We start from the raw sequence: 23,343 nt of genomic DNA on the forward strand, positions 1-23,343 counted from the left end.
TCCCACCAAGCTGCCTCAACCCACACCCCAAGCCCTTGCTGCGGCCCCTTGGCGCTCTCGGATGGCCCCGTCCCCACAAAGCATCCCAAATGCACAGCCCAGAGTGAACACCACCTCCACCAAATTCCCATGGCTTTAGGGTCTTCAGACATGCAGTGAAATGCTGCTGTGAAGGGTGACACATCCTAGGTCCCTTGAAGCATTATAAGCACCCAAAAGCAGGGGAGAGGTGGAATATAATGCCCTGTATGTTCTTTTAATGCTGGGGACCTTACTGTCCCTCGGGAAATAGTAATCAAATTGCTAGTCTTCCCAAAGGAAAGATGTCATCCCTCCCCCCTCAACACTGGATTGGAATGGAACAAGAGCTCCAGAAAAGGCCAGAGAAGATGGATGTATCCTGGAAGCAGAAGCCAGTGGCCATCCAGGGGGTTTCCAGTTCTAGAATGCCTCCTCTCGCCTTGACTCGTGAAATGTGGTGTTGATTGTAGGGGGTCAGCTGGAGGGGGTTGGTGGACATTGGGCTGAGTCTTTCAGCTGAAGGCCTGGAGTTGTTGGGGCTACAGAGAGCTCTGCAGGGATAGGAACCCTGCTAAGAGGCCCCAAGGGACTAATTTAGGACAACCCCCCAGAGAGAAGAGGTGCTTTTGGGTCTTTTTGGGAGACTTGCCAATATTATTATAGGGTTAATTTACATTACACTGAAACTTAAAGTAAACCATGCCTGTTCTAATTGTCAAGACATGTTGTTTTTAATGTACAATCAGAATTTTTTCTTTAAAAAGTTGTCCAAAAGACAGATAATATCAAGTGTTGGCAAGAGTGTGGAGAAATGGGAACATTCATGTATTGCTGGTGGGAATGTAAAATGGTACAGCCACTTTGGAAACCAGTTTGGCAGTTTCTTTGAAAGTTTAGACACAAATTTACCATATGATCTGGCAATTCTACGCCTAGGTATCTACTCAAGATAAATAAAAATATATGTCTACACAAAGACTCATATGAGAATGCATATAGCAGCTTTATTCACAATAGCCCCAAACTGGAAACAATCCAAATATCCGTCAATTGCTGAATGGATGGCCAACATTGGTCCATTACAAAGAATGTTATCCAGTCACATGAAGGAACGAAGCACTGACACACACACTACAGCATGGAAGAACTTAGAGAACATTTGCTGAGTGAAAGAAGCCGGATGCAAAAGGTCAACTTCTGTATGATTCCATTTATATGAAATGTCAGAACAGGCAAATCCACAGGAACACAAAGCAGATCTGTGGTTGCCAGAGCTGTGGAAGGGGCTGGGTGGAGACAGGAGTGACTACTAATTGGCATGATTCGGGGGGGGAGGGGGGCAGAAATGTTCTAAGACTGGATCGTGGTGATGACTGAATAATTTGGTAAATTTACTAAACATTTTTGAACTGTACACTTAAAATGAGTGAATTTTATAGTATGTAAATTCCACCCCAATACAGTTGCTTTAAAAGGACTGCCTGGCCCGGCCGGTGTGGCTCAGCAGTTGAGCACTGACCTAGGATCCAGGAGACTGCAGTTTGATTCCCGGTCAGGGCACAGGCCCGGGTGTGAGCTCCATCCCGTCAGGGGCGTGCAGGAGGCAGCCGATCAATGACTCTCTCATCATTGATGTTTCTCTCTCTCTCTCCCTCTCCCTTCCTCTCTCTGAAATCAATAAAGATATATTTTTAATAAAAACAATAATAATAAAGGACTGCCTGTCCATCACTAATGTTTATTTCTGAATGGACTATGCTCCTTGCAGGCCTCCTTTCCTGGAGCCTTAGGTAGCCTCAACAACCATCACAGGACCTTGAGGGAACCCCCAGGGCTCCTGGTGAATGGGGGGGCTGTGGCATTGGGGGCCAGGAAATGAATTCTCTGGCCGTTTTCATGAGATGTTGGAACAAGGATCACCCAAAAGGAAGCTTCCACAAGTCACCTTGAGAGAGAGCGGTGACAGTGCACATGCTGCCCATGCAGTGTCAGGGACAGCACGGATCCTCCTTAAGTGGCCCGTAATGGCGGCAAACCTACACCAGAGGAGAGGTCCTTTGGAGTCCAGCCTCCCATCTGGCCTGGTCGAGCCTTGTTAAAATGATGTCATACTACAGAGAGGGCAACCGTTTGGATGCCGCCACAAGGGAAAGAATGCAGTTCTTAGGGACTCTGACTCATGTCTCTGCCTGTGGCCCTCTCTCCCCCTCCATGTTTTGCCCCCCCATGGAATGCCCACATTCTATGTTAGATGCCAGGTGTGCCTGGCTCAGGTCAGAGGTCCCCAGTTTGGACGGGGACCCTCCATGCAGTGTGCTGGGGTCAGGGGTGGCTGAGCAAGGCTGGAGACTAGAGCATGACCACAGCTCCTGAGTGGTGAGGTCTCACGGACAGAGCTCTAGGCAGGTGCAGTTCACCCTCTGCACAAATCCGCCTATCAATGTGGCATTGGCCAGTGTCAGGATGGCACCTGGCGGGAGCTCCTTCCCAGTGGCAAGGTGTGAGACTTCCCCAGGGACCAGCGCACGGTCCCATATGGCTAGGCCTGCCATGCTGCCCACGAAGGCCTCAGAGCCATCAAACCCACCCCCCACGCTGTCCTGCTCCTGGCCCAGCACCAGGGACCCTCCGGGAGGGATCTCATAGCCCTCCCTGAAGCGGGAGCCAGTGGCAACTAGCCTGCGGTCCACGTGGAGCCAGTACCTGCCCAGGATGGAAGTCCAGATGACACACACGTGGTGCCACTGGCCATCCAGTAGCGGCTGCAGGGGCAGTTCCCTGAAGGCTGGGTCTCCAATCACGAAGTGGATGGAGCCAGGGGCCAGGGAGTCCCGGCCGTGCAATATCAGCTTGTTGTCATTCTCCTCGGTGGCGTAGGAGAGGAGGGTGCCCAGGCGGCCGGAGGCTGTTCGGACCCAGCTGCAGACAGACAGGGCCCGCAGGCCTGAGAGGAAGCCGGGGCTGAGGAAGACCACGTTCTCAGTGGAGGTGTTTGGGAAGACGAGTGCAGGGCCCACGTTGCACACTAGAAACAGAGGGGGGAGAGTCAGTATGTGCACCACGAGGCCACCCAGAAACATCCAGAAACTCTCAGAAATATCCATAAACATCAACACTAAAAGCTTTCCCTTTGCCCCAGGTGGTGGGCCTAAGAGCCCAGCCTCGGGCCTTCATCAGGCACTAACTGAGAGGGCTGTGTCTCATCACCTGACAGGCGGGAAGGCTGAAAGCCAGGGCAGCCATGTGCCTTGCTAGGGGGCAGGCCTGAGCCAACACTCCTCACCACCAGTGGAGCCTTTACACGAGTTTCCTGTGGCCACTGCAACAAATCTCCATAAACTCAGTGGCTAAAAACAACACAGATTTAGTATCTTATAGTCCTGGAGGTCAGAAGTCCAACACAGGTCTCACTGGACTAGAATCATGGTGTTGGCAGAGCTGGTTCCTTCCAGAGCATCCAGGGACAAGCCCCTCCCTGCCCTTCCCAGCTCCTAGGGATGCCCACACCCATGGCTCATGGCCCTTTCTCCATCTTTAAAGAGTATCCCTCTGACCTCTGTTTCTGTTGTCACATCTCCTTTGACCCTGACGCTCCTGCCTCCCTCTTATAAGGACTGCTGTGAAGACCCGGGGCCCACTCCATCACCCAGGATCATCTCCCAGCTCAAAATCACATATGGAAAAGCCTCTTTGCCATGTGAGGTGACATATCCACAGGGTCCCAGCGTCAGGACGTGGGTGTCTCAGAGACCATGGTCTTGCCCACCAGACTTCCTGCCAGGTGTGCCTGTGTATGTGTGTGGGGTATGCGGCCTCCAGTTTCTGCATTTGGCCTGAGGTTCTGATTGGCAGGCTGTGGGTGGAGCCTGGCAATCTGCTTTGCTAGCCCATCATCCCACTGAATTCGGGGATGGAGGGCATTCTGTGGCTGGCCTCCAGCTCCTCTCTCCACCTTGGGGACTCCTGTCATAATCTAGGGCACAGGTCCGCAACCAGAGGTGACTGTGCCCTCGAGCAATGTCTGCACAGGGTTTTGGTTGTCAAACCTACAGCCCTCCCTTTCCTGGCAGCCCTGGAAGTTTCCTGGAGGTCAGCTGGCTGCTCGTCTTATTGGTGAGGCCACCAGCATGCCCTGGGTGAAGGGGAACCCTGCTTCAGATTAAGCAAGACAGAGGAAGCAAACTAGTAAAAAGTGAAAGTTAAGGATGACCTGGCATCTAGTGGGTGGAGGCCGGGGGTGCCACTAAACATCCTACAGTGCCTGGGACAGCCCCCACACAAAGGACTGCCTGGCCCCAAATGTCAGTAGTGCTTCGGTGAAAACCCCCGCACCTGGGAAATCAGAACTGGATTTCCAAAGGCCCAGGGTCCTCCACAGATGGGCATAAGCCCCGAGGTGCTGGCTGAGCCAGGGCCCTGCAGAGGGCTCATGCTGGCCACAGCTGAGAGCATCGGTGGGATCCTGCCAGCCCTGCTGAGGCCAACCTCGGACATGGAGTGGACATGCACTAACGCTTGCCAGCAGCACGCTGTCGTGTGTGTGCATCCATTCCCAATGCCCAGGCCAAGGGGTCGCCTGACCTGCTGGGGACCTACAGACTGGCTGTCACCTGGATGGCCTCTTTCTTCTGGGATGGGGTATGTGAGGCATGAAGCAGTGGCCTCTCCACACAGCCCAGGAGAGGAGGCTTTTTGGAGGGGATCAGAGCACTAAGGAGTAGTGCGAGGGAAGAGAGGAAGTAGGTGAGGGAGGGGCAGGCCCGTGGTACTTACTCTCTCCTAGTCTCTGGGGGGGCCATGCCCACGGGCTGCCTGGGCCTGGGGGCTCCCGCATCCCCTGGAGATGGCCAGCAAAATCCTGAGGTGGGTCCATGGGCTCAGGCGAAGCCCTGAGAGCCTGCCTACCCCCCTGCAGCTTCAGGGAGTTTGGGCTTGGTGGCTCCAGCTGGGCAGGGGCCCATGCTGGGGCTGTGGTGCCAGGGCAAGCCACCTGAAGCCACCCCTTGAGAGCATCCAGCCTGGTGCCCTGGCTCTGGACAACGTGTGTCAGGCGAGCCAGTGTGTCCTGCAGGGCTTGCACGTCCAGGGCCAGGCCAGACAGTACTTCCCTCTGTGCGTCCTGCTCCTTCCTCTCCTGGGTGTGCTGCTGGCTCCTTGCCCTCAGGGCGTAACCCAAGGCCAGCAGCCTGGAGTCCACCTTCCGGCTTCTGCGTTGTGTCTTCCGCATCCAGGTCTTGAGGTGGCCCAGGTCGCCCTGCACAGTGACCTGCGACTGGTTGACTGCCAGAGCCAAGGCCTGGCTCTCCTGGGCCAAGCTCCGGAACCGGGCATCAATGTTGTAGGACAGGTTGTAGTTGCTGGCGATGGCCTGCAGGTGTGTTAAGGTCACCTCCTGGAACTTCCGAAACTGCAGAGGACACACAGCAGCCTTGGGGGCTGGGGCCGGCAGGGCAGAGAACAAGCCTTCCCTGCATGCTTCTGTAGTGCCTACCCATGGCCAGCCCACTGCCAGCCCCAGCCCCATCCCAGCCAAACTCAGAGAGGAGGGGGACCGGCTCAAGGTCACTCGACGGCACTGTGTTGGGTGAGGGCTTCAGGCCCACGGCCTGGCCCCCCACTCTTCACCCCTGACCCTCAGGGTCGTCCCTGTGAGTGGATGGACACCAGGATGGGCTGAGTGAACCATTTGTACCGGTCAAAGTGGGGAGTGCTTGAGGCAGGCCTGGCACATGCAGGGCACTCGGGAGCTGGCTACAGACCCACAAGGGAGTGTCTGCTCCGCAGTGGACCCAAGACCTCACCCGCATGCCCAGCGTTGCTGCCTCATCTGCTCCCCTGCCCCATCTTCCCTGCCCAGCGCCAGGGCGCCTTCAGCTACACCCCCGGGGACTTCTTATCCCCTCCCAGCCTCTGACTCCCACCCAACCCTCATGTGTCAGAATCCTTACTTGTCTTCAGAACTGGGCTTAGGAAACCTTTCTGCTGGTTTCCAACTACAGGTGTAAATAACATCTGCTGATAAAAAGATCTACAAACTCCGTGTCTGTGCCCATAGAGCACCGATGCTCACTACTCCATTTCTGTAATGTCCATCCCTCCTCTGTTGCCATAAAACAAAACCAACTGCCCTGCTGGGTGGGTGTATTTACCTGGTCCTCCAGTCTGCGAAGCCTCTCAAAAAATGGCCTTCTTTGCCCTATAGGGCCTGCGTCCTGTGACAAAGCGTCATGCAGACATACGGGCACAAAGAGAAGAAAACAAGCCAGGGTCTTCCTCCCTGGGCAGCCCATTCCGTGGAGGAGCGGGAGTGGCCACACTTGTAGGCCACTGCAGCCGGCTTTGCGCTCCTGCCTCGAACTATTCTCCCTCCAGCTCTCAGTGGAGAGTTTTCCTTCTTCGACTCTGGCTGGGAGTCAGGTACTTCCTGCCACCGAATGAAAGGCATCTGCCTTCCAGCCCACGGGCTCTGGAGATTTTGAGGTTCCCAAGGAGACGAGTTTAAAACAGATGCAGTTTCTTTGGAAAATAATTCTATGGGGTGAAAGCCCTGGTTCTGGCTGGCTCAGAGGAGGACAGGGGTGATTGCTTTAGCAGGAGCACATGGACTCATGTTCCCACCAAAAGGAAGTTAAAGCAGGACAGGGAACCTGGCTGGGGCCAGGGAGTCCTTGGATCCAAGTGTGCAGTGGGGCCCAGCATCCTGCCATGGTTCTGGCTGGCTCCTGTGAGGACATCCTGTGAGGACATCTTTCCCTTGGGTAAGACAAAGGACATGGAATTGGGAGCCACTGTAATTTACTTTCAGGAACAGGTTGTGTAGTGGGCTGAATGGTGACCCCCTGTACTTGTGAACGGGACCTTATTTGGAAAAGGGTCTTTGCAGATGTACAGTAGTCCCCCTTATCTGTCGCTGTTTACTCTCTCCTGCTTGATATGAAAGCTCAGCCAAGGATCACTAGACACTCAGAAGCCTCCGACAAGAGTGACAGAAACCTGCCCAAACAGGAAAGGAACCCAGGAGACAATGCAGAGGGCCAAGGACAAGCTCAAGAAGGATCTAATCGACACTCTCAGAAAAGCTTTGTGTTCACAGGGCAAGAAATGGATGCTAACAAAAATGGAATAATCAGAAAGGAAGAAGCTGCTCTTGAAAACAAAAACTATGATTTCCCCCCAACACATAGCTGAAAGGAAAGCTAAAGCAACTGCCCGGAAAGTATGGCAAAAAGACAAAGATAGAAAAGAAGAGAGAGCACATGCCATTTGAGATCAATGCAACAAAAATAAACTGTAGAGAGTGAGACTAAAGAAAACAGGGTGGGAGAAATTGTTAGGAAGGAAATCCACAAAGGTGTCGCAGACAAGGGCATCTGTTATTTTCAAGACTACATGCGAGAGAGCACTGGGTCAGGGAAACGGTGACTGACCCCAAGGCTCCTCTCAGCAAATGCCAGGACACCTTGGACAAGGAGGAGGTCTTAGAAGTGTCCAGAGAGCCCGGCCGGGCGTGGCTCAGTGGTTGAGCACCAACCTAGGGTCCAGGAGATCACAGTTGGATTCCCCATCAGGGCACATGCCTGGGTTGTGGGCTCGATCCCCAGTGAGGGGCGTACGGAGGCAGCTGATCAATGACTCATCACTGTTTCTATCTCTCTCTCTCCCACCCTCTCTCTGAAATCAATAAAAAAATATATATATTTTTAAAAAGTGTCTAGAGAGAAACCTGGTCATATGGGAAGGATGGAGACTTTCCCCAGAGAACTGTTAGCCACCTCAGCAGCAGTGCTGCCTGCCAAAAACAGAGGAGCAAACCTTAACATTTCTGAGTGCAAATGGTTTTCAAAATTTAAAATGTGCATCTAGCACAAGTGTAAATTGACCTGGAGCAAAGAATAAAGTAGTTTTTCAGATATGTAAAGGCTGAAGAAATTGACCTATGCACTGCTTTGTGAGAAGTTACTGAATCATAGGAAAATAGGGGGATGAAGGATGATTGTAGTAGCTGTAGGAACTGCAGAGTGAGGGCTCTAATCTAGAAGTGGACTGGGAGGAATTCCCGGAAAGTCCCAGGAAGGCACCGTCCTCGACTCCTCACTCCCTGTCACACCCCACATCCAATCTATCAGTTCTACTCCACACAAATGTCCCAGGTCACCAAGTTTTCACCAACTGGCCCACACGGGTCTTTACACCAGCCACCCAGCTGGGCTCCCTGCACCCGCTGGTTGCCCCCTACCGTTGATTCTCCCAATTGCACCCAGGGTGGACGTTTTAACATGAGACTTGGCCTTAGTCGCTCATTTTCTTACCCGCCTCCTTTTTCCTACCACTCTTTGCCACCTGATGTATTGCTCATGTACTTCATTTTTCCCCTTGATATGGAGGAACTTTATCTGCTTCGTTCTCTTCCCTGGAAGACTGCTTGCTGCATGCAGCAGGTACTTAATTAATGTATGTTGAAAGAACAAATATTTCCCATATTTCTCCACAAGGATGTCGAGGCCAGCGATTTCCAACCAGTGTGCCCCAAGAATTTTTAAAACATGCAATACCTGACTATTCAATCAGGGGCACTGATCTCTTTTCCCTTAGACTGTCAAATAAAAAAATGACAACAGCCAACACAATAGCCATCCCGTGTGGACAAATACTGTTGTTTTTTTTTTGGTCGTATCAGCAAATTATATTTTTTGGTGTGCCACAGAATTTTAGTAATTAGTTTATGTGTACTATGAGATGAAAACGGTTGAAAATCACTGGTCTAGGCTTAACTGGCACCTCCTCCTGCGGTCTTCCCAGATCACTCCCGCACGCTGCCAATAGAAGCTCGGGCCAAAACGGCAGGTACCACATCTAGGAGCTGCCAGGATGCACAAGGGCTACTACCTACAGGTGGCTATCGAGCCCTTGGAAAGTGGCCGGTGCGACCAAGGAACTGGCCTGTTCCTTTTATTTGACTGCAGCTAATTCCCAAAGCCACCTACGGCCGGTGGTCACAGGCTGGCCGTGCAGCTCCTGTCCCTGTCTCACTTCCACCGCCACGTTCGTGAATCCCGAGGCCCTCCCCGCGGTCACTGCTTCCTGGGCTACGGGGCGTTTTCCTATAACGGCCGTAGCCCCTGGAGAGCAGGGTCTTGCCTTGGCCATGGCGCGCACGCGCGGCGCTCGGGAGAGAACTGGGTCTCGGGAGCCGAGGGAGCGGGAGATCACTCGGGAAAATACGGACACGGAGACAGAAGACGTCCGCCAGCGGGCGCGTCGAGGAAACAGGCTCCGCGCCAGGAGGGGGAGCGCGGCCCTACCCGCAAGGCTCCTCCCGCGATCCGGCGCTGGCCCGGCCCCCGGCCTCGCGCAGGCGCAGATGCCGCCCGCCCCGAGCGTCTTCCGGTTCCCCGGCTTCACGGATTGGTCGCGATCGATCAGCTGACCCGCGGGCTTAAAGAAATTCAGCGGCACCGCGGCGGGGCCGGGAGCGCGTGCTCCGCGGCCGCGCGCGCTGGGGATCGAGCGTAGAGCCGGCGCCTCTGCGACCACAGCGAGTCGGCGGCGGGGCCACCGCGGCGGAGCGGGCTTTGAGCGAGTTGCAGCTACTCCTGGGACCGAGCTGTTGCGCGCCGCTCCGAGATCCCCGCCCGCTGCCGAGGCCCTCTTCCAGTCCCGGAGACCCCTCCCCTCCCACGAGGCCCCCTTCCCTTCCCGTCACGCCGCGAGGTGGGCTTCGGACGCACCCTGGGTAGGGGGCGTGAGATGGGCCGATCGCTGCCCAGTTAGGCGGCCTGCACACCGCGTACGGGAGCCCTCGCTGACTGGGCTGAGTCGGGAGGCACGAGGCTTTTGGGGACACTCTTGGGCCCCTAATACAGCCTTATCAAGAGGCTGGGTGCACTGGTGACAAACTGGTCAGTCCTGCAGGGGCATCCGATCCGAAATAAATACCCACAGACGGTTGTGGTTTCTAAGAAGGAAGGGAGTTTGCGAGGTGAAAGTTGGAAGTGCATGGATGGGTGCCTCTGGACCAGGGTCTGCCTACCTCGACACTGTTGCCATTTGGTTTGGAGAATCCTCTGCTGTGGGGCTGTCTCGTGCATACGGAATGTTTACCTGGCCCCTGCTATCTCCAGCGTGACAGCTGAAGATGCCTCCAGTTTTTGGCCTGTGTTCCTGGACAGGCTGCCCTAATGTAGAGGGTGCCATAGAGGGCCTCAGGTCCTGAAAAGGACTCTTGGTGAAAACAGTGAAGGATGTGGGAGGGAGAGGATACCGCTAGGTGCAGTAGGGGTGAGGGGGAATGAGGTCCCCTTCCCCAGGAAGCTTACTTAAGAGGCCAGAGGGTGAGGATTTCTGAGGGTAGGTGGGAAATGCTTCCTTGTCCCAGACTGGGTCCCATGTGGATGCCCATGATTCCATGCACTTCTCACGCCCTTTCCTGTGAACAGGATGGATCCAGTGCGGATCGCCGTCCGGGAGGCTGTTCACATCCTTTCATCTTCTAAGGATGGTGGCTGCATCTTCTCTACCCTGGAGTCCCTGAAGCATTATCTCGGAGGAACAGAGAACCCAGCCCTCCCTGGGGAGCAGGAGGAGTTTGCCAGGGTCCACTTCTCTGCCTTTCTCAGATGTCTTGTTGGCAAGCTGAGCCCTGACTGGCTGGAGCTGCTGCCCAATGGCCAGTTAGAGGAGTTGTGGGCCAGCTTCTTCCTGGAGGGCCCTGCTGACCAAGCCTTCCTGGTGCTGATGGAGGCCCTTGAGGGTACTGCTGGGTGAGTGGGGCTGAGTCTCATTACAGGGTCACTCGTCACATCCAAAGCATTAGCAAGCCAATGGCAGGGCACCTGAAAATTAAAAGTGGTTTGAGTTAACCTCTACCATGGGATAGCCCTTGCTGTCTATCCTGTCCCTGATGTGTAGGCGAGGGGAGGGAGCAGGAGTGTTTGAGTCCATGCGGCTGAGGCAGAGGCAGTGGGTTAGCTCCAGACTGAGGTGACACTGGTGGCAGTGCATTGCCATCCCCTTGGGCCCTCTCCTTCATCCTGTGGTTCCCAGCTCTGCAGTGATGCACTCAGGTGCCCGCAGCAAGCTCATGGGACCACTCACTTGGGGTGGTTCCTAGATTGCACATCAGAGCACAGGACAGTCCTAGGGGGGATGCCTTGCTGTTGGAAAGCTGGGTTTTCAGTGGTAGCTGAAAAAAGCACGTACCATGTTAAAAGCACTGCCAGGAGAGGGCGGTGGTGTCCAGTATGATTCCAAGGCAGGAGGCTGCTCTGGGCTCTCAGCAGGTGCTCGTGCCCCACTGGTAATTGTAGTTATTTAGCAGCAAGATTTAAATACTCTTCCTTTCAATGTAGGTGGAGGACATGAGGGCCAATTAAGTTGTTGGGATTACGTGTGTTTCGTGACGGCTGTTGCTACTCCTTTTGGCCGAGGATGCTGAGGGGGGAGGGGCTTGGGGCTCTGCCCATCACACCTGCTCTTGGTTCAGTCCCAGTTTTCGTCTGATGAAGATGGCGAGGCTGCTGGCCCGGTTCCTGAGCGAGGGCAGGATGGCTGCTGTCATGGAGGGGCAGTGTCGGCAGCAGACGGAGTTGTCCTTTCCTCTGCTCCAGGAGGCACTCCTGATGAAGGTGGTGAGCTTGCCCGACCGCCTGGGCAACTGTCTGCAGCATGAGAACCTAGCTGAGTTCTTCCCTCAGAACTACTTTCCTCTGCTCGGGGAGGAGGCTGTGCGGGTGCTGCAGGCTGTCGTGGACTCTCTCCGAGGTGAGGGCCCCTCAAAAGCGTCCCTCTTCCAACCATTTTCTCGGGCTGCCGTCCCCTCCAGCCCTCCCAGGGCCTCTGGGTGCCTTGCAGTCTCTGGGTGGTGCCATTGGTGGGTCAGAAGTCTCCTGTTTGGGGTGGTATTGACCCAAATGCTGCAGTTTCACCCACTTCTTGGCTATTAACCTTGGAGGTGGAGCTGACTCCTGATTTTTTCAGTTCTTGGGTAGAGACTCGTGAGGCCAGCCAGGTGGGCTGCTCACTGCTGGGTCCTTACTCAGTAACAGCTGGACTGTCCCCAGTCTGAAAACTGGAGTTCTTACTGTGATGAGGGTTCCTCTGAAATGGCTGTTGACTACGGTCTGCTTGTCCTTGTTGGCTTGGGTCTGTCTCAGTGTCTTTGTCATTGGTCATCTTGGGTGCCTGGAGGGGCACTGTGGGAGAGGCTTTTTGCTCACCCTCTCATCACAAAGCCTTTGAAGTGTCATTTGTGGGGGCAGGTGTCTTGCCTGGGAGTGTCCAGTACTCTAGCTGTTGAGGTTGTGGAGCTGGCACCAAGTTGGGTGCTGCTCGAGGCCCTTTTTATATGTTGCTTCATGGAGTCCCAGGACCATTCTCAAGGGAGGCAGCATCACTGTCTAGGGCAGGGGTGGGGAACCTTTTTTCTGCCAAGGACCATTTGGATATTTATAACATCATTCGTGGGCCATACAAAATTATCAACTTAAAAAAGCGAGATTTATTGAATTTCAAGTCCTGCCTGTGGTTCCCTTGGCAAGTGATTTTGAGGGCTGGGCCGTATCCATGGGCCCGAAGTTCCCCACCACTGGTGTAGGGGGGAGAGACCCATAGGGAAGTGAGGCTTTTATCTCCCCAGGCCTTCCAGCCCTGCTGCTTTTTGCTGGGTGATGCCAGTAGGTTCTGAAGGTGTCCAGGATGTTTGTGATCTACTTCACTGTGCAGTGGCTGTGCAGGCGCCCCTCTTCAGATCACAAACATCACCTTTCCATCGTTGCCGTTGTGCGTGGGTCCCGTCTGAATCCTGGTCGGCTCCGTCATCCTGGCTCCTCTAGTGGAGCCGGGAAGGCCCCCCCCTTCTTGCTCCTATGTCCTGGTTTCCTCCCTTCCTCCCTGTGGGAGGCTCGGCGCTCCACCTGCCCCTGGGAGTAGCTGGCTGCCTTGGCCAGACCCCTCAGCGCTTCTCCTCCTGGTGCTGCGAGTACCCTCCCTACTTCGGAGGAACATTTTGGTGATTAAGTGGACAAATATGTGTAAAGCTTTGTATTTATTTATATTTATTTATTTTTATTCTCATCGGAGGATATTTTTTCCATTGCTTTTCAGAGAGTGGGAGGGAGGGAGAGAGAAACATTAACATTGATGTGAGAGAGACACATCCATTGGTTGCCTCCCACACATGCCCTGACCAGGGCTCGGGATTGAGTCTGCAACTGAGGTACGTCCCCTTGGCCAGAATTGAACCCAGGACCCTTCAGTTCCAGGGCTGAAGCTCTAACCTCTGGGCCAAACGGGCTAGGGCTGTGTACAGCTTTTAAAACAGTTATTGGCTCTTCAAGTTAGAACAGTCCTATTAAGATTATGGTTGGATGAGATTGAACGAGCTGGCATTTTCACACCATGGAGTCCGCCTGCCTGGGAATGAGGTCTGTTCCCACCTGTCAGGTGTTCTTTGATAGCTTTACTGCTGCCCTCCTTTAAAATCTTGTTTTCCTTCGTGTCCCAGGTGGCTTGGACTGCTCAGTCTCCTTTGTGTCTCAGGTCCTCGGGAAAGTCTGTGTCTACGGGAGGCAGAGTGAGTGTTTCCTGTCTGGGAAGAAGCCACAGCATGTTTTGGTCCTCTCCCCCATCCTCCTGGTGGCTGTCCTGGGAGGGGGTGGGTGGTATGTTTCCCTGGCAGAGGGTGGGAGCATTGCTGTGTGTCCTGAAACAGCAACGGTCCCCCTGCCTGGGCCTGGTTGTAGGTGGGCTGATGCCAGCTGTCCTGGGCTCCTTGGCAGGGGCTTGGCTATGCAACTGGTGGGCCTTCGGGCTGCAGACACTGGACGCCCCATGGCCTCCGGCTCAGGGCCTCCTGTTTGCTTTCCCTCAGAGGAGATCCTGGGTGTGCTGGTGCCCAGGCTGACAGCGCTCACCCAGGGCAGCTGCCTCTGGCAGCGGGTGTGCTGGCGCCTGCTGGAGTGCGTGCCTGACCGGGCTGTGGAGGCCGTGCTGACAGGGCTTGTGGAGGCTGCTCCCGGGTAAGGAGCAAGGCACCCTTCCCGCTGCAGATGCTTCTCTTGCAAGAAGGTGGAAGGTGGGATCCAGGTGACACCTTGCCTGCCCTCCCTTTGTACGTAGCCAGCTTCTCCTTCATAGGAAAGGCTGGCCACCCCTACTCTGGGTGAAGTATTTAGCCCTAGATGCAGTCAGATGCACTGAGGTGCCGGGCTCTCCCTCGTTTCCACATTTATCAGGAAGAGGGAGAAGCAGGACCTGCTGGGAGCTGAAACGCTCCCTCAGGCTCCCCGGATTAGTGCGGAGCCCGGGGTCCAGCCCGATATGTTAAGATTCCCTCTCTTCTCAACTGTGCTTCACAGGCCTGAAGTCCTCTCTCGACTGTTGGGGAACCTGGTGATGAAGAGTAAAAAGGCCCAGTTTGTAATGACCCAAAAGCTCCTGTTCCTGCAGTACAGATTCACGGTGAGAGTGCCAGCAGGGCTGCGGGCTGTGGGTCGCCTCGGGTCCCAGAGAAGTGACTGCAGCAAGTGTAGCTGGAGCAGTGCTCAGCTGCCTGGGAAACGCCCCTGTCCTTTAGCCCAGACCCCTTCCTGCTCCAGGACTCCTGGGCAGACAGCCCTTGGCCCCCTGGTCTCCCCTGGCCAGGCAGGCGGCAGGTGGGTGGTATCTGCCTGGGGGACAGTGACGAGATGCATGGCTTCTGTTGCAGACGCCTGTGCTGCAGAGCCTGCTGGGGTACCTGGCCATGGATAGCCAACGGCGCCCACTCCTTGTACAGGTATGTCCTGTCTGGCTCTCAGTCACTGCAGTGTTCCAGGACCACCCACTGGTGGGATGGGGAGGGAGCACCCTTCTGCCTGGGATGCAGGGGAGGCAGGTGGGGCTGTCTGACCAGGCCAGGGCTGTGCTGCCCACCAGGCCCTGAAGGAGCTCCTGGAGACGTGGGGCAGCAGCAGCGCCATCCGCCATGCACCCCTGCCACAGCAGTGCTATGTCAGCAAGGCTGTCCTTATCTGCTTGGCGCACCTGGGGGACACGGAGCTCCAGGACAGCCGGGACGGTGAGCTGGTGGCACGGGCACCCTTTCCCCGTTGCCCCCCTGCCCCATGCACATGCTCAGCATGTGTACGACTGTGCTTCCAGAGCTGCTGGCCAGCCTAATGGCAGGAGTGAAGTGCCGTCTGGACAGCAGTCTGCCTGCTGTGCGCCGCCTGGGCATGATCGTGGCCGAGGTGGCCAGTGCCCGGATCCACCCTGAGGGGCCTCCCCTAAAGTTCCAGGTTAGCAGTGGTCTCCCCAAGCTGCCGAACCTCCAGCCTCGGTGTCACCTCACCTTCCTGGGTCCTTGCTCATGGAGCATCTCTTTGTTAGTGTGAAGTCCACCTTGGTGGCCATGCTGAGGGTTCATAGCTTAGACTAAGGGAGTGGAGGTATAGCCCCTCCGCTGTGCTCGAGCAGCTCCCCCAGGTGGATCCCTGGGTGTTTAACTCTCAGGCCATCCTAGGCATCCCCTCCTCTCCCTCTGCTGAGCCCTCTGGGACATCCTCGGGGCATTGCCGCATTTACTCCGTCCTGGGGGATTCTTAGCTCCCTCAGGAAGGGTGGGGCCCTTTAGCCTTCAGCACACTTAGCGCTGACCTCTGCCAAGGTGGAGACTTTGAGAGCTGCTTTTGAAAGGCTCTGGCTCTCAGAGGCTGGAGTGGGAGGAGGGCCTTGGAGGGGCCCTGGCTCTGCTGCTCTGCCTGTCCCATCCCGGCCGACTCCGGATCTTTTCTGTTGTAGTACGTAGAGGATGAACTGAGCCGCGAGATGCTGGCCTTGGCCACCCCCCAGCCCGCTGCTGACAGCCCTTTGGAGACGGGGTGAGGTCTCCCCTCCCTGAGCTCTGGGCATGGTTAGCCAGGTGGGGGCAGTTTCTGCAGGCGTGTTGGACTCTGTCTCATCCTGGACTCCAGTTGCTGAGACAGAAGCTAAGAAGACTAGGGTGGGGGGTGGAAGAAGCGTTTCCTTGGGAGGCATAGGTTCTGGGACCAGAATTTGTGAGGTTGTCCCTGAAGGGTTCCTCTTTGTTTCCCAAAAGCCCATCTGTCGCTGCAGAGATCCCTGACAAACAGACTGTAGGTGGTGGAGTCCCCCAGGTGCCGCCTCAGGGCTCTGACTCCGAGCTTGACAGGTAGGACGGAGATCTCGGGTGGGAAGGCACTGAGGCCTGGGCAGCCCCATGCTGGCGTCAGAGCCCATGAGGTGAACTCAGGGGCCGATGGGCTTGTCTCGAGATGAGGGGTCAGCCTATGGCGCCCTGCTGACTCAGCTCTCTCCAGGCTCTTTTCCCAATGTGAAAACCAGCATGGAGGGGCTCAGCTTCACTGTAGCCTTAGCCCATCAGCTGTTCTTGAAGCTTCAGGGACTGGGAGATGAATTTTTATTTTTTTATCTTTGGAGAGAGAGAGGGAGGTGGGGGGGAGGGGGAGAAGGGGAAGAGAGAGAGGAGAGACATGGATTTGTCGTTTCACTTATTTATGCATTCGTTGGTTGCTTCTTGTATGTGCCCTGACGGGATCGAACCCACAACCTTTGCGTATTGGGACAGTACTCTAACCAATTGACCTACCCATTCAGGGCCTGGGAGATGAATTTTGGTGATTCAAGAGCTTGTCCTGGTGATGGCGGGCGCACCGAGCCTCAGCCCCCTGCTCCCCCCCCCCCCCAGTCACCTGTTTTCTGCTCCTGGGTGACACGCAGGCTCTTCCTGTCTTTGTTTCTTCCACAGTGATGACGAGTTTGTCCCCTATGACATGTCAGGGGACCAAGAGCTAAAGAGCGACAAGGTGCCCATGTATATCCGGGACTGCTTGGAAGGTGGGCCTCTCTCTCCACACAGCATGGGCCCCACTGAGTGCCCCTTGGCAGGGTCCCAGCCCTGAGCACAGCCCTGCTCTGGGATGGTTGGGCAATGGGATCCGTTCATGTTCTGGGGATTCACCTGCCTTTTGCCCAGGGCCCAGACCCTGGCTGCTGGCTCTGCCATGGTCAAGGTCAGGGCCAAGGAATGATGGAGTCCTTTCTGGGTTCAGCCCTGACCACGTCTGAGGACTGGGAGCGCTGGGAGGCAGCCCTGCAGGCCCTCGAGGGGCTGGTCTTCAGGAGCCCGGCTGCCACTCGGGAGGTGAGCAGGTAGGGGAGCTAGGCTGTCAGGGTCATGGGGGTGGTGGTGTAGGCAACCTTCTGGGAGGAGCATGTGCTCTCAGGGAACCTGGCCTGGCTTGTGTTCTGTGCTTCAGTGTTCCTAGGAGTCCTGTGTCTGGGCCTCTACTGGGATGGGAGGTGGAGCACACAGAGCCCCAGGTTCTCCGAGATATGTCCCTTTCATTGTAAGGAAAGCCAAAGACTGTGGGGGGCCTGGGACAGGTTTTGGGGGGCTGAAGCACCCTGAACCATGTTTGTAGGTGAGTGTGGAGCTAGCCAAGGTTCTCCTGCACCTGGAGGAGAAGACGAGCGTGGTGGGATTTGAGGGGCTGCGCCAGAGAGCCCTGGTGGCTGTCACAGTCACAGACCCTGCTCGGGTGAGTCCCAGTGGCTATGAGATGCCGAAGTCATGCCCCCCAGCTAGTGTCTGTGTTGGGGCCCTACCTCCAGGGTTGTGATCCATAGCGACCTCTCATCTGCCTGGTTCAGGTGGCGGAATATCTGACCTCACAGTTCTACGCCATCAACTACAGCCTCCGGCAGCGCATGGACATCCTGGACGTGAGTGCCCCGGGTCCCTGTCCCACTTGTCAGGCCCAAGCTGCCCTAATGGGAGGGGCCAGGCCTGGTGCAAAGCCAGGGAGCAGGTGTTTGCCAAAACCTATGAGGGCAGGACCAGAGGCCTTCTGAATACTATATCACTGCACCTGAGAGCCTGGGACCAGCATCTGTCAGATAAAAGGAAGGGAATCTTGTTACCTGCTACAGTGTGGATGAATCTGGAGGATGTTTTGCTAAGTGAAATATGCCAGACACAGAAAGATAAATACTGTATGATTCTTCTTACATGAGGATCCTAGAGGAGTTAAAATCTTAGAGACAAAGTAGAATAGTGGGTGCCATGGGCTCAGGGAGAGGGGTGGGGAGTTAGTGTTTAATGGGGACAGGTTAATTTTGGGAAGCTGACGACATTCTGGAAGTGGATAGTGGTGACAACAGTGTGCATGTACTTAATGCCACTGAACTGTGCACTTAACAGTGGTTAAAATTGTACATGTTGTGTTATGTGTATCTTACTAGAGTAAAGCAAATACTAAGACAACACAGAAAATTCACCATTTTACTCTTTACAATTCATTGGCATTTGGTACATTCACAGCGTTGTGTGACTGTCACACCTGTCTACTTTCAGACAAGCTCGCATCACTAGCAGAAGACAGCCCGTGAGCACTCACTCTCCCTCCCGAGCCCCTGTAACCAACCACCAGTCCCTCTTGTTCTCTGTGGATTTGCCTGTTCTGGGTGCTTCCTATCGGGGAAGTCATACTTGTGGCCACCCAGGTCTGGCTTCTTTCACTCGTGTTTTCAGGACCCACCCACACGTGGCCTTCATCACCTTTTCCTGTGACGCAGGGGTCAGGATTAGATGCGCTGGTCAGCAGGGAGCTTGCCCACCTTTCCCTCCTGTCCCCCCACAAAGCAAAGTGATACTGAGATACTTGGAACTGACGCTATGTTGGTCCCTGAACCTCCCCCTTTGAAGACGGCAAGAGCCGCTGGTGCTGATGGGACACTCGGTTTACCTTGAATGAGATGTTATCCTTCCCCAGAGCGACGGCAGCTGCCCTGAGTCTGTCTCTCCTCCAGGTCCTGACTCTCGCCGCCCAGGAGCTGTCCCGGCCCGGGCGCCTCGGGAGGGCTTCCCCGTGCGGCTCCCTGGGCACCGCGTCCCAGCCCCGCTGCGCCGGGGCTGCCAGCTGGCGGGCAGTGGTGGACGAGAGGATCAGAGGGAAGACCCGGCGCTTCTCCAAGGTCAGCCCGGACTCGGGTCAGGTCCTCACGGGTGGGAACTTTGGGCAGGCTGGAGGCACTGTCTGCATGGAGGTGCTAGTGTGCTGTGGAGGGAGAGTTTTGGGCACAAACTGAGTGACGAGACATGCTGTAGGGTATCAAACTGAACTGGTTTTAAGACATGAGTGCAGAATCAGATGTGAAAAAAAAGCCCCAAGTGTTCTACGTCAGCAGCAGGGGCCCCGGTATGGGCTGTGTTGTTGGGGTCTGCCTAGGCTAGGCTGATCTTGCCCCCCAGGGACATTTGACCACATCTGGAGACATTCTTGGTTGTCATGGGGTTGGGTGCGTCTGGCATCCAGCCCGTGGGGTCCAGGGAGGCTGCATACCCTCCCATGGTGCACAGGGAGGGGTGCACGGACCCCTCCGTGAGAAGGTCCCGCATGGGGGAGGGAAGGCCGTGCTCTGTGTGCAGCGTGGTGCCCTGTGTGTCTGGCAGGGCGCTTCCAGGCAGGGACCGGCTGGCAGCCCCAACGAATTCAACTCAGTGGCTGGCTACTTCTTCTTCCCCCTCATTCAAGGTTTTGACAGGTGAGTGGGAAGTCTGTGGCTTGGGGAACATGAGCCCTGGATACCTCCGAGGACAGGAGGCTTCCCGGGGGGGTGTCTGAGGTGGGGCTTTGGGCAGCAGCAGGATCATGGATTAAATGATGAGGTGAGGGCATTAGGTGTCACATTTCTTGTCACAGGTGTCAGGTTTGTGGTGAGGCCAGAGCCTCGATGCTGCTAATGCTCTGCCCACCCCTCCTTTGCCCTTGTTCAGCCTCAGCCTGTGTGGGCTAAGGATGTCCCCTTGGCCACCATCACACAGGGTATGATTCTCTGGTGATGTGGGGAGGGCCAGGGACTGGAGCCCTTCCCTTCAGAGGCAGGCCTGGGGCTGCCACCTTTGCTGTGTGTGGCCCAGTGGTGGCTTTGTGTCCCTCAAGTGCCATGGCCCCTCCTTCCTGACCCAGGCCCTGGCTTGTGCCAGGCAGCATCGCAGAGTGACTGGGTGTCTAACACCTTTCCCATATAGCTTGGGTGCCACATGGGGATAGGTGGTAAGGAGCAGCATCCAGGGGGCAGGGATATACATTGGCAGCCCAGGAGGCTGGGGAGTTGGCTGAGTGCCTGGCCTGTCCCATTTGCCTGATTCTGTGTTATAGGCCTCTGGTGACCTTCGACCTTTTGGGAGATGACCAGTTGGTTCTTGGAAAACTGGTCCACACCTTGGGGGTCCTGATGTACCTGGCTGTGAATACCACGGTGAGCCGGGAGATGGCAGCTGACAGCCCCCACCTTGTGCGGAGTGTGTGCGAGTGCTTTGTTCTTCCCATGGACCTCAGCTAGGTCCAAGGGACAGGAGTGTTTGGACCTAAGTGTCCAAGGTGGGGACTGCTGGGTGCCAGGACTCCTGCCCACTGGCCTCTGTTGTTTCAGGTGGCTGTGTCAATGGGCAAGGCTCTGCTGGAGTTCGTGTGGGCCCTTCGCTTCCATGGTGACATGTGAGTGGCCAGGGACTGAGAGCAGTGGCCCCACATGGACACGGGGGTGGTGGGGGTACTGAATCCTAGAAAGTGGATATCGGGAGGCTGATGGTGGCTCCCAGGGGTGGCCGAGGGGCAGCTTGGCCTTGCACGAAGGAGGCGGCTAGGCAGGGCCGGGCGAGCTTTTGTTGCTGGATGGCTGCTGCGCTCGGAGGAGAATCGGGGTCTCCCTGGCTAGGCTGCGGCTCTGCTGGGGCTGAGCCCTTGGCCTTGCTTGGCAGCTATGTGCGCCGGGGCTTGCTGTCTGCTGTCTCCTGCGTCCTCCTCAGTGTTCCGGCTGAGCGACTGTTGGAAGACCTGCCAGATGAGCTGCTGGAAGCCCGGTCATGGCTGGCAGGTGAGTTCCAGACTCCAGGCTGCAGTGGCAAGTGGACGGGAGGCTGGTGCAGCCTGCAGGGTTCCAGTGGCTGTCAGGGTGTGTCGAACATCGTGGAGATTCCCAGAACTGAGTGAGCCTGTCCAAGGCCCGGCGTGAGTGTTATGTCCCTCTTTATCTGCACTCTAAGTGTCCCCAAGTGTGGGGATGGGAACATGGCCATTGCTGGGGTCACTTTGGGGAGTCCTGCAGAGGGACCTGAGAGAAGGTGCCCTGATGTGGGAGATGGCATCTGTTTTCATTCTGGAAAATTCCAACTCTTCAGAAAGGTTGCAAGACTTAGATTCCCATGCTGCAGGCTTGTGGCACCCAGTGTCCCTTGTCCCAGGACAGGCTCCATTGTCTTGGGGTGCAGGCTCCTTCCTTGAGGTGAGAGCTGCTACCTTGGAGTGACTTTCTAGAGGGATATGTATTTACTCCTCACAGCTGTCTCTCCATCTGGCTGGAGTTCCCAGCCTGGGTGGAGGGAGCACTGCTTTTGCTCAAGGGCTCCGTGAAGAGCCCTCTGTTGGTATCTAAGGTGCTTCTCTCACCAGGGACCCCAGCCAGAGGGATCTGGTGCCACAGGCCTGAAGCCCAGGGCAGCTGGCCACACCAGGCCCCTGCGGGGAATCCGTCAGGAAGACTTAAATGAAACAAAACTGAAGAGGGCTGGCCTGTTCAGCACCATGTAGTGCTGCCTGTGCTGTTTTATTTTCATCTTTGGCAGACGTGGCTGAGAAGGACCCGGATGAGGACTGCAGAATGCTGGCTGTGAAGGCGCTGCTGCTTCTGGAGAAACTCAAAGACAAGCTCCTTCCACTGTCTTCTCCTTAGTCCCTTGGCACCATCCCGCTGGAGGAAGGGAAGGCCAGGAGGGCCGAGCACAAGGACTGAGGAGCCAGGCTGACGCGTGGGCTTTGTGGTATAGCCACCCGTGGTGTGGGCCGTCCAACCGGTACTGAGTGTGTAAGCAGGGAGGCCCCTGCCTGCGCTGCTGTTCAGCCCAGAAGGTCTGAGTGCTCAGCTAAAAGTCCCTGCCAGGGCCTCTGGGTACTGCCCCCAGTGACCGAGCAGCCTGAACGCTGGGGTGGAGGGTCCCGAGGAGGGACACGGGGCAGGTTCTGCAGACGGTTGCAGGGGAGGAGAGGAGGGGCTGCTACTCAGGGCCTGGATGTGCTCCATGGGAGGTGCAAGATGGGCAGAGCAGTGGCTGCTGGGCCCCGTGGGCTTCTTAGCATCGTGTCCTCAACCCCTGTCCTCACCTACAGGCAGGTGATGTTTAAAAAAAACCGACAAAAAAGTAAGAATAAAAGGAGCTACAGGTGCTCAAACCAGTGCTTTGTGGTTCTCACTGTTCGGGCAGGGACCTCAGTGCCCAGACAAGCCATCCAGAGGGGAGACATGAAAACATGGGGCAGGACGGCAGGAAGGGGACACAGGCCTCTGAGGAAATAAACTTTATTAGAGTCTCAGCAGCCGGTGGATGGTCCCCCTCCCCTTGATATCGTGGTGCCAGCTCCTCTCAAAGTGGGAGCTGGTAACAAAAAGAGAACAGGCTGCCTCAGAGAGAATGCACCCAGTGGTCGCTCTGGTGTCTGCTCAGGAATGGTCCTGTGGTCAGGAACTGTGTATCCTGAAACTGTTGGGTGCATGTCAGGCAGCCTGCTTGGGTGCTGGGATGAGGCACAGTGAATATACTAACATCCTCAGTTTGTGAAGTTCTAGAAGTTTCTTCGGCTTTACAATCTGTACTTGGAGAATGCCATGGGAAAAATGAACCAACTCCCTCGGTAGTAAAGGGGCTAAACCAAAATTCCGCAGGACCAGAGACGTGGACGGGATGGCTGAAAAACACACACTCCCCTTCGAAGCAGGCCAGCCTGTGCCCTGGCCCTCCAGCTATGTATTCAAACACAAAAGGTTTTTTTCCCCCCCAAAGAAAGGCTCTTACTCCTACTGATAATTAGAAAGTTCCAGAAGAGCTTTTGCAGCAGGAGGCCCTCAGGGGTCGTTCTCCACCTCCTCCATCACCTCCTCGTCTACCTCCTTGGAGTCCTCCATGCTGTTGTGGTGGGTCCGCTCAGGCACAGGGCGCGCCAGAGGGATGCCCAGGCCCTGGTGCACGGCATCTACAGTCCGCTGGTTCACGTAGAAGGACACCTTGGCGGCGGGAAGCCGCCTCCGCATCTCCTCCAGATACTTGTAGGCCTGCGGCACACAGAACAGCCATTACTGGGTTAGCCCACATCAGAGCCAAGGGCTCGTGCCCTTCACTGCGATAAGTGTCCTGAACACCTGCCCCCGGAGGTCACAAGAAAGCCGATCCTGCTTCTCGAGGGAGGGACCTGGGTGCAATCTGCGATTCCCAGCCCTTCCAAGGGCCACCGGTGGTGTCTGAGGACA

The 23,343-nt window shown here is 55.9% G+C and overlaps 3 protein-coding genes across 10 annotated transcripts in view; 1 reads left to right on the plus strand and 2 right to left on the minus strand.

Annotated features, from left to right (window-relative positions):
* Positions 1 to 1,001: 1,001 nt before the first annotated feature.
* On the minus strand, positions 1,002 to 6,774 carry PTX4 (pentraxin 4). 2 transcript variants are annotated; one of them, XM_081132635.1, is made up of 3 exons: positions 6,171 to 6,774; positions 4,795 to 5,428; positions 1,002 to 3,046 (listed from the first exon to the last, which is right to left on the minus strand). In XM_081132635.1, exons 1-3 carry the CDS (start codon positions 6,309 to 6,311, stop codon positions 2,406 to 2,408), a joined length of 1,416 nt encoding a protein of 471 aa, XP_080988761.1. In that variant the 5' UTR covers positions 6,312 to 6,774; the 3' UTR covers positions 1,002 to 2,405. The 2 variants fall into 2 exon arrangements, with proteins under 2 accessions (XP_080988761.1, XP_080988762.1); XM_081132636.1 differs by having other exon boundaries at positions 4,795 to 5,389; positions 6,171 to 6,647.
* Positions 6,775 to 9,428: 2,654 nt separating this feature from the next.
* TELO2 (telomere maintenance 2) lies at positions 9,429 to 22,276 on the plus strand. Of its 4 annotated transcripts, none has more exons than XM_081133516.1 (21): positions 9,429 to 9,732; positions 10,458 to 10,781; positions 11,504 to 11,781; positions 13,523 to 13,591; positions 13,889 to 14,036; positions 14,376 to 14,478; positions 14,726 to 14,794; positions 14,935 to 15,076; positions 15,160 to 15,296; positions 15,799 to 15,878; positions 16,097 to 16,189; positions 16,787 to 16,875; positions 17,091 to 17,182; positions 17,463 to 17,579; positions 17,692 to 17,763; positions 18,850 to 19,014; positions 19,493 to 19,584; positions 20,202 to 20,301; positions 20,476 to 20,540; positions 20,804 to 20,919; positions 21,668 to 22,276. In XM_081133516.1, the coding sequence occupies exons 2-21, from the start codon at positions 10,459 to 10,461 to the stop codon at positions 21,772 to 21,774; spliced, it is 2,457 nt and encodes an 818-aa protein (XP_080989642.1). In that variant the 5' UTR covers positions 9,429 to 9,732; position 10,458; the 3' UTR covers positions 21,775 to 22,276. The 4 variants fall into 4 exon arrangements, with proteins under 4 accessions (XP_080989642.1, XP_080989644.1, XP_080989643.1 ...); XM_081133518.1 differs by having other exon boundaries at positions 9,475 to 9,664; XM_081133519.1 differs by lacking the exon at positions 9,429 to 9,732 and having other exon boundaries at positions 10,701 to 10,781; positions 11,628 to 11,781.
* Positions 22,277 to 22,365: 89 nt separating this feature from the next.
* Positions 22,366 to 23,343, minus strand: part of IFT140 (intraflagellar transport 140) — an 88,333-nt gene continuing 87,355 nt past the window's right edge. For all 4 annotated transcript variants that reach the window (XM_081133515.1, XM_081133512.1, XM_081133513.1 and 1 more), the window contains one exon: positions 22,366 to 23,148. In XM_081133515.1, coding sequence (XP_080989641.1) covers positions 22,942 to 23,148 — 207 coding nt within the window. In that variant the 3' untranslated portion in view covers positions 22,366 to 22,941. The remainder of the gene's footprint in view (positions 23,149 to 23,343) is intronic.

This window comes from Miniopterus schreibersii (genome assembly GCF_964146895.1).
Source record: "Miniopterus schreibersii genome assembly, chromosome: 3".
NCBI lineage: Eukaryota > Metazoa > Chordata > Mammalia > Chiroptera > Miniopteridae > Miniopterus > Miniopterus schreibersii.

Bases quoted from the DNA above. Each gene is read 5' to 3' on its own strand.
- PTX4 (XM_081132635.1), bottom strand. From the start codon at position 6,311: ATGGGCTGCCCAGGGAGGAAGACCCTGGCTTGTTTTCTTCTCTTTGTG. The intron at 5,429-6,170 runs GTAAATACACCC...TGTCCTCTGCAG, and splicing joins TTCGCAGACTGGAGGACCAG to TTTCGGAAGTTCCAGGAGGT. The intron at 3,047-4,794 runs GTAAGTACCACG...CTCTGTTTCTAG, and splicing joins CCCCCAGAGACTAGGAGAGA to TGTGCAACGTGGGCCCTGCA.
- TELO2 (XM_081133516.1), top strand. From the start codon at position 10,459: ATGGATCCAGTGCGGATCGCCGTCCGGGAGGCTGTTCACATCCTTTCA. The intron at 14,795-14,934 runs GTATGTCCTGTC...GCTGCCCACCAG, and splicing joins GGCGCCCACTCCTTGTACAG to GCCCTGAAGGAGCTCCTGGA. The intron at 15,077-15,159 runs GTGAGCTGGTGG...CTGTGCTTCCAG, and splicing joins GCTCCAGGACAGCCGGGACG to AGCTGCTGGCCAGCCTAATG.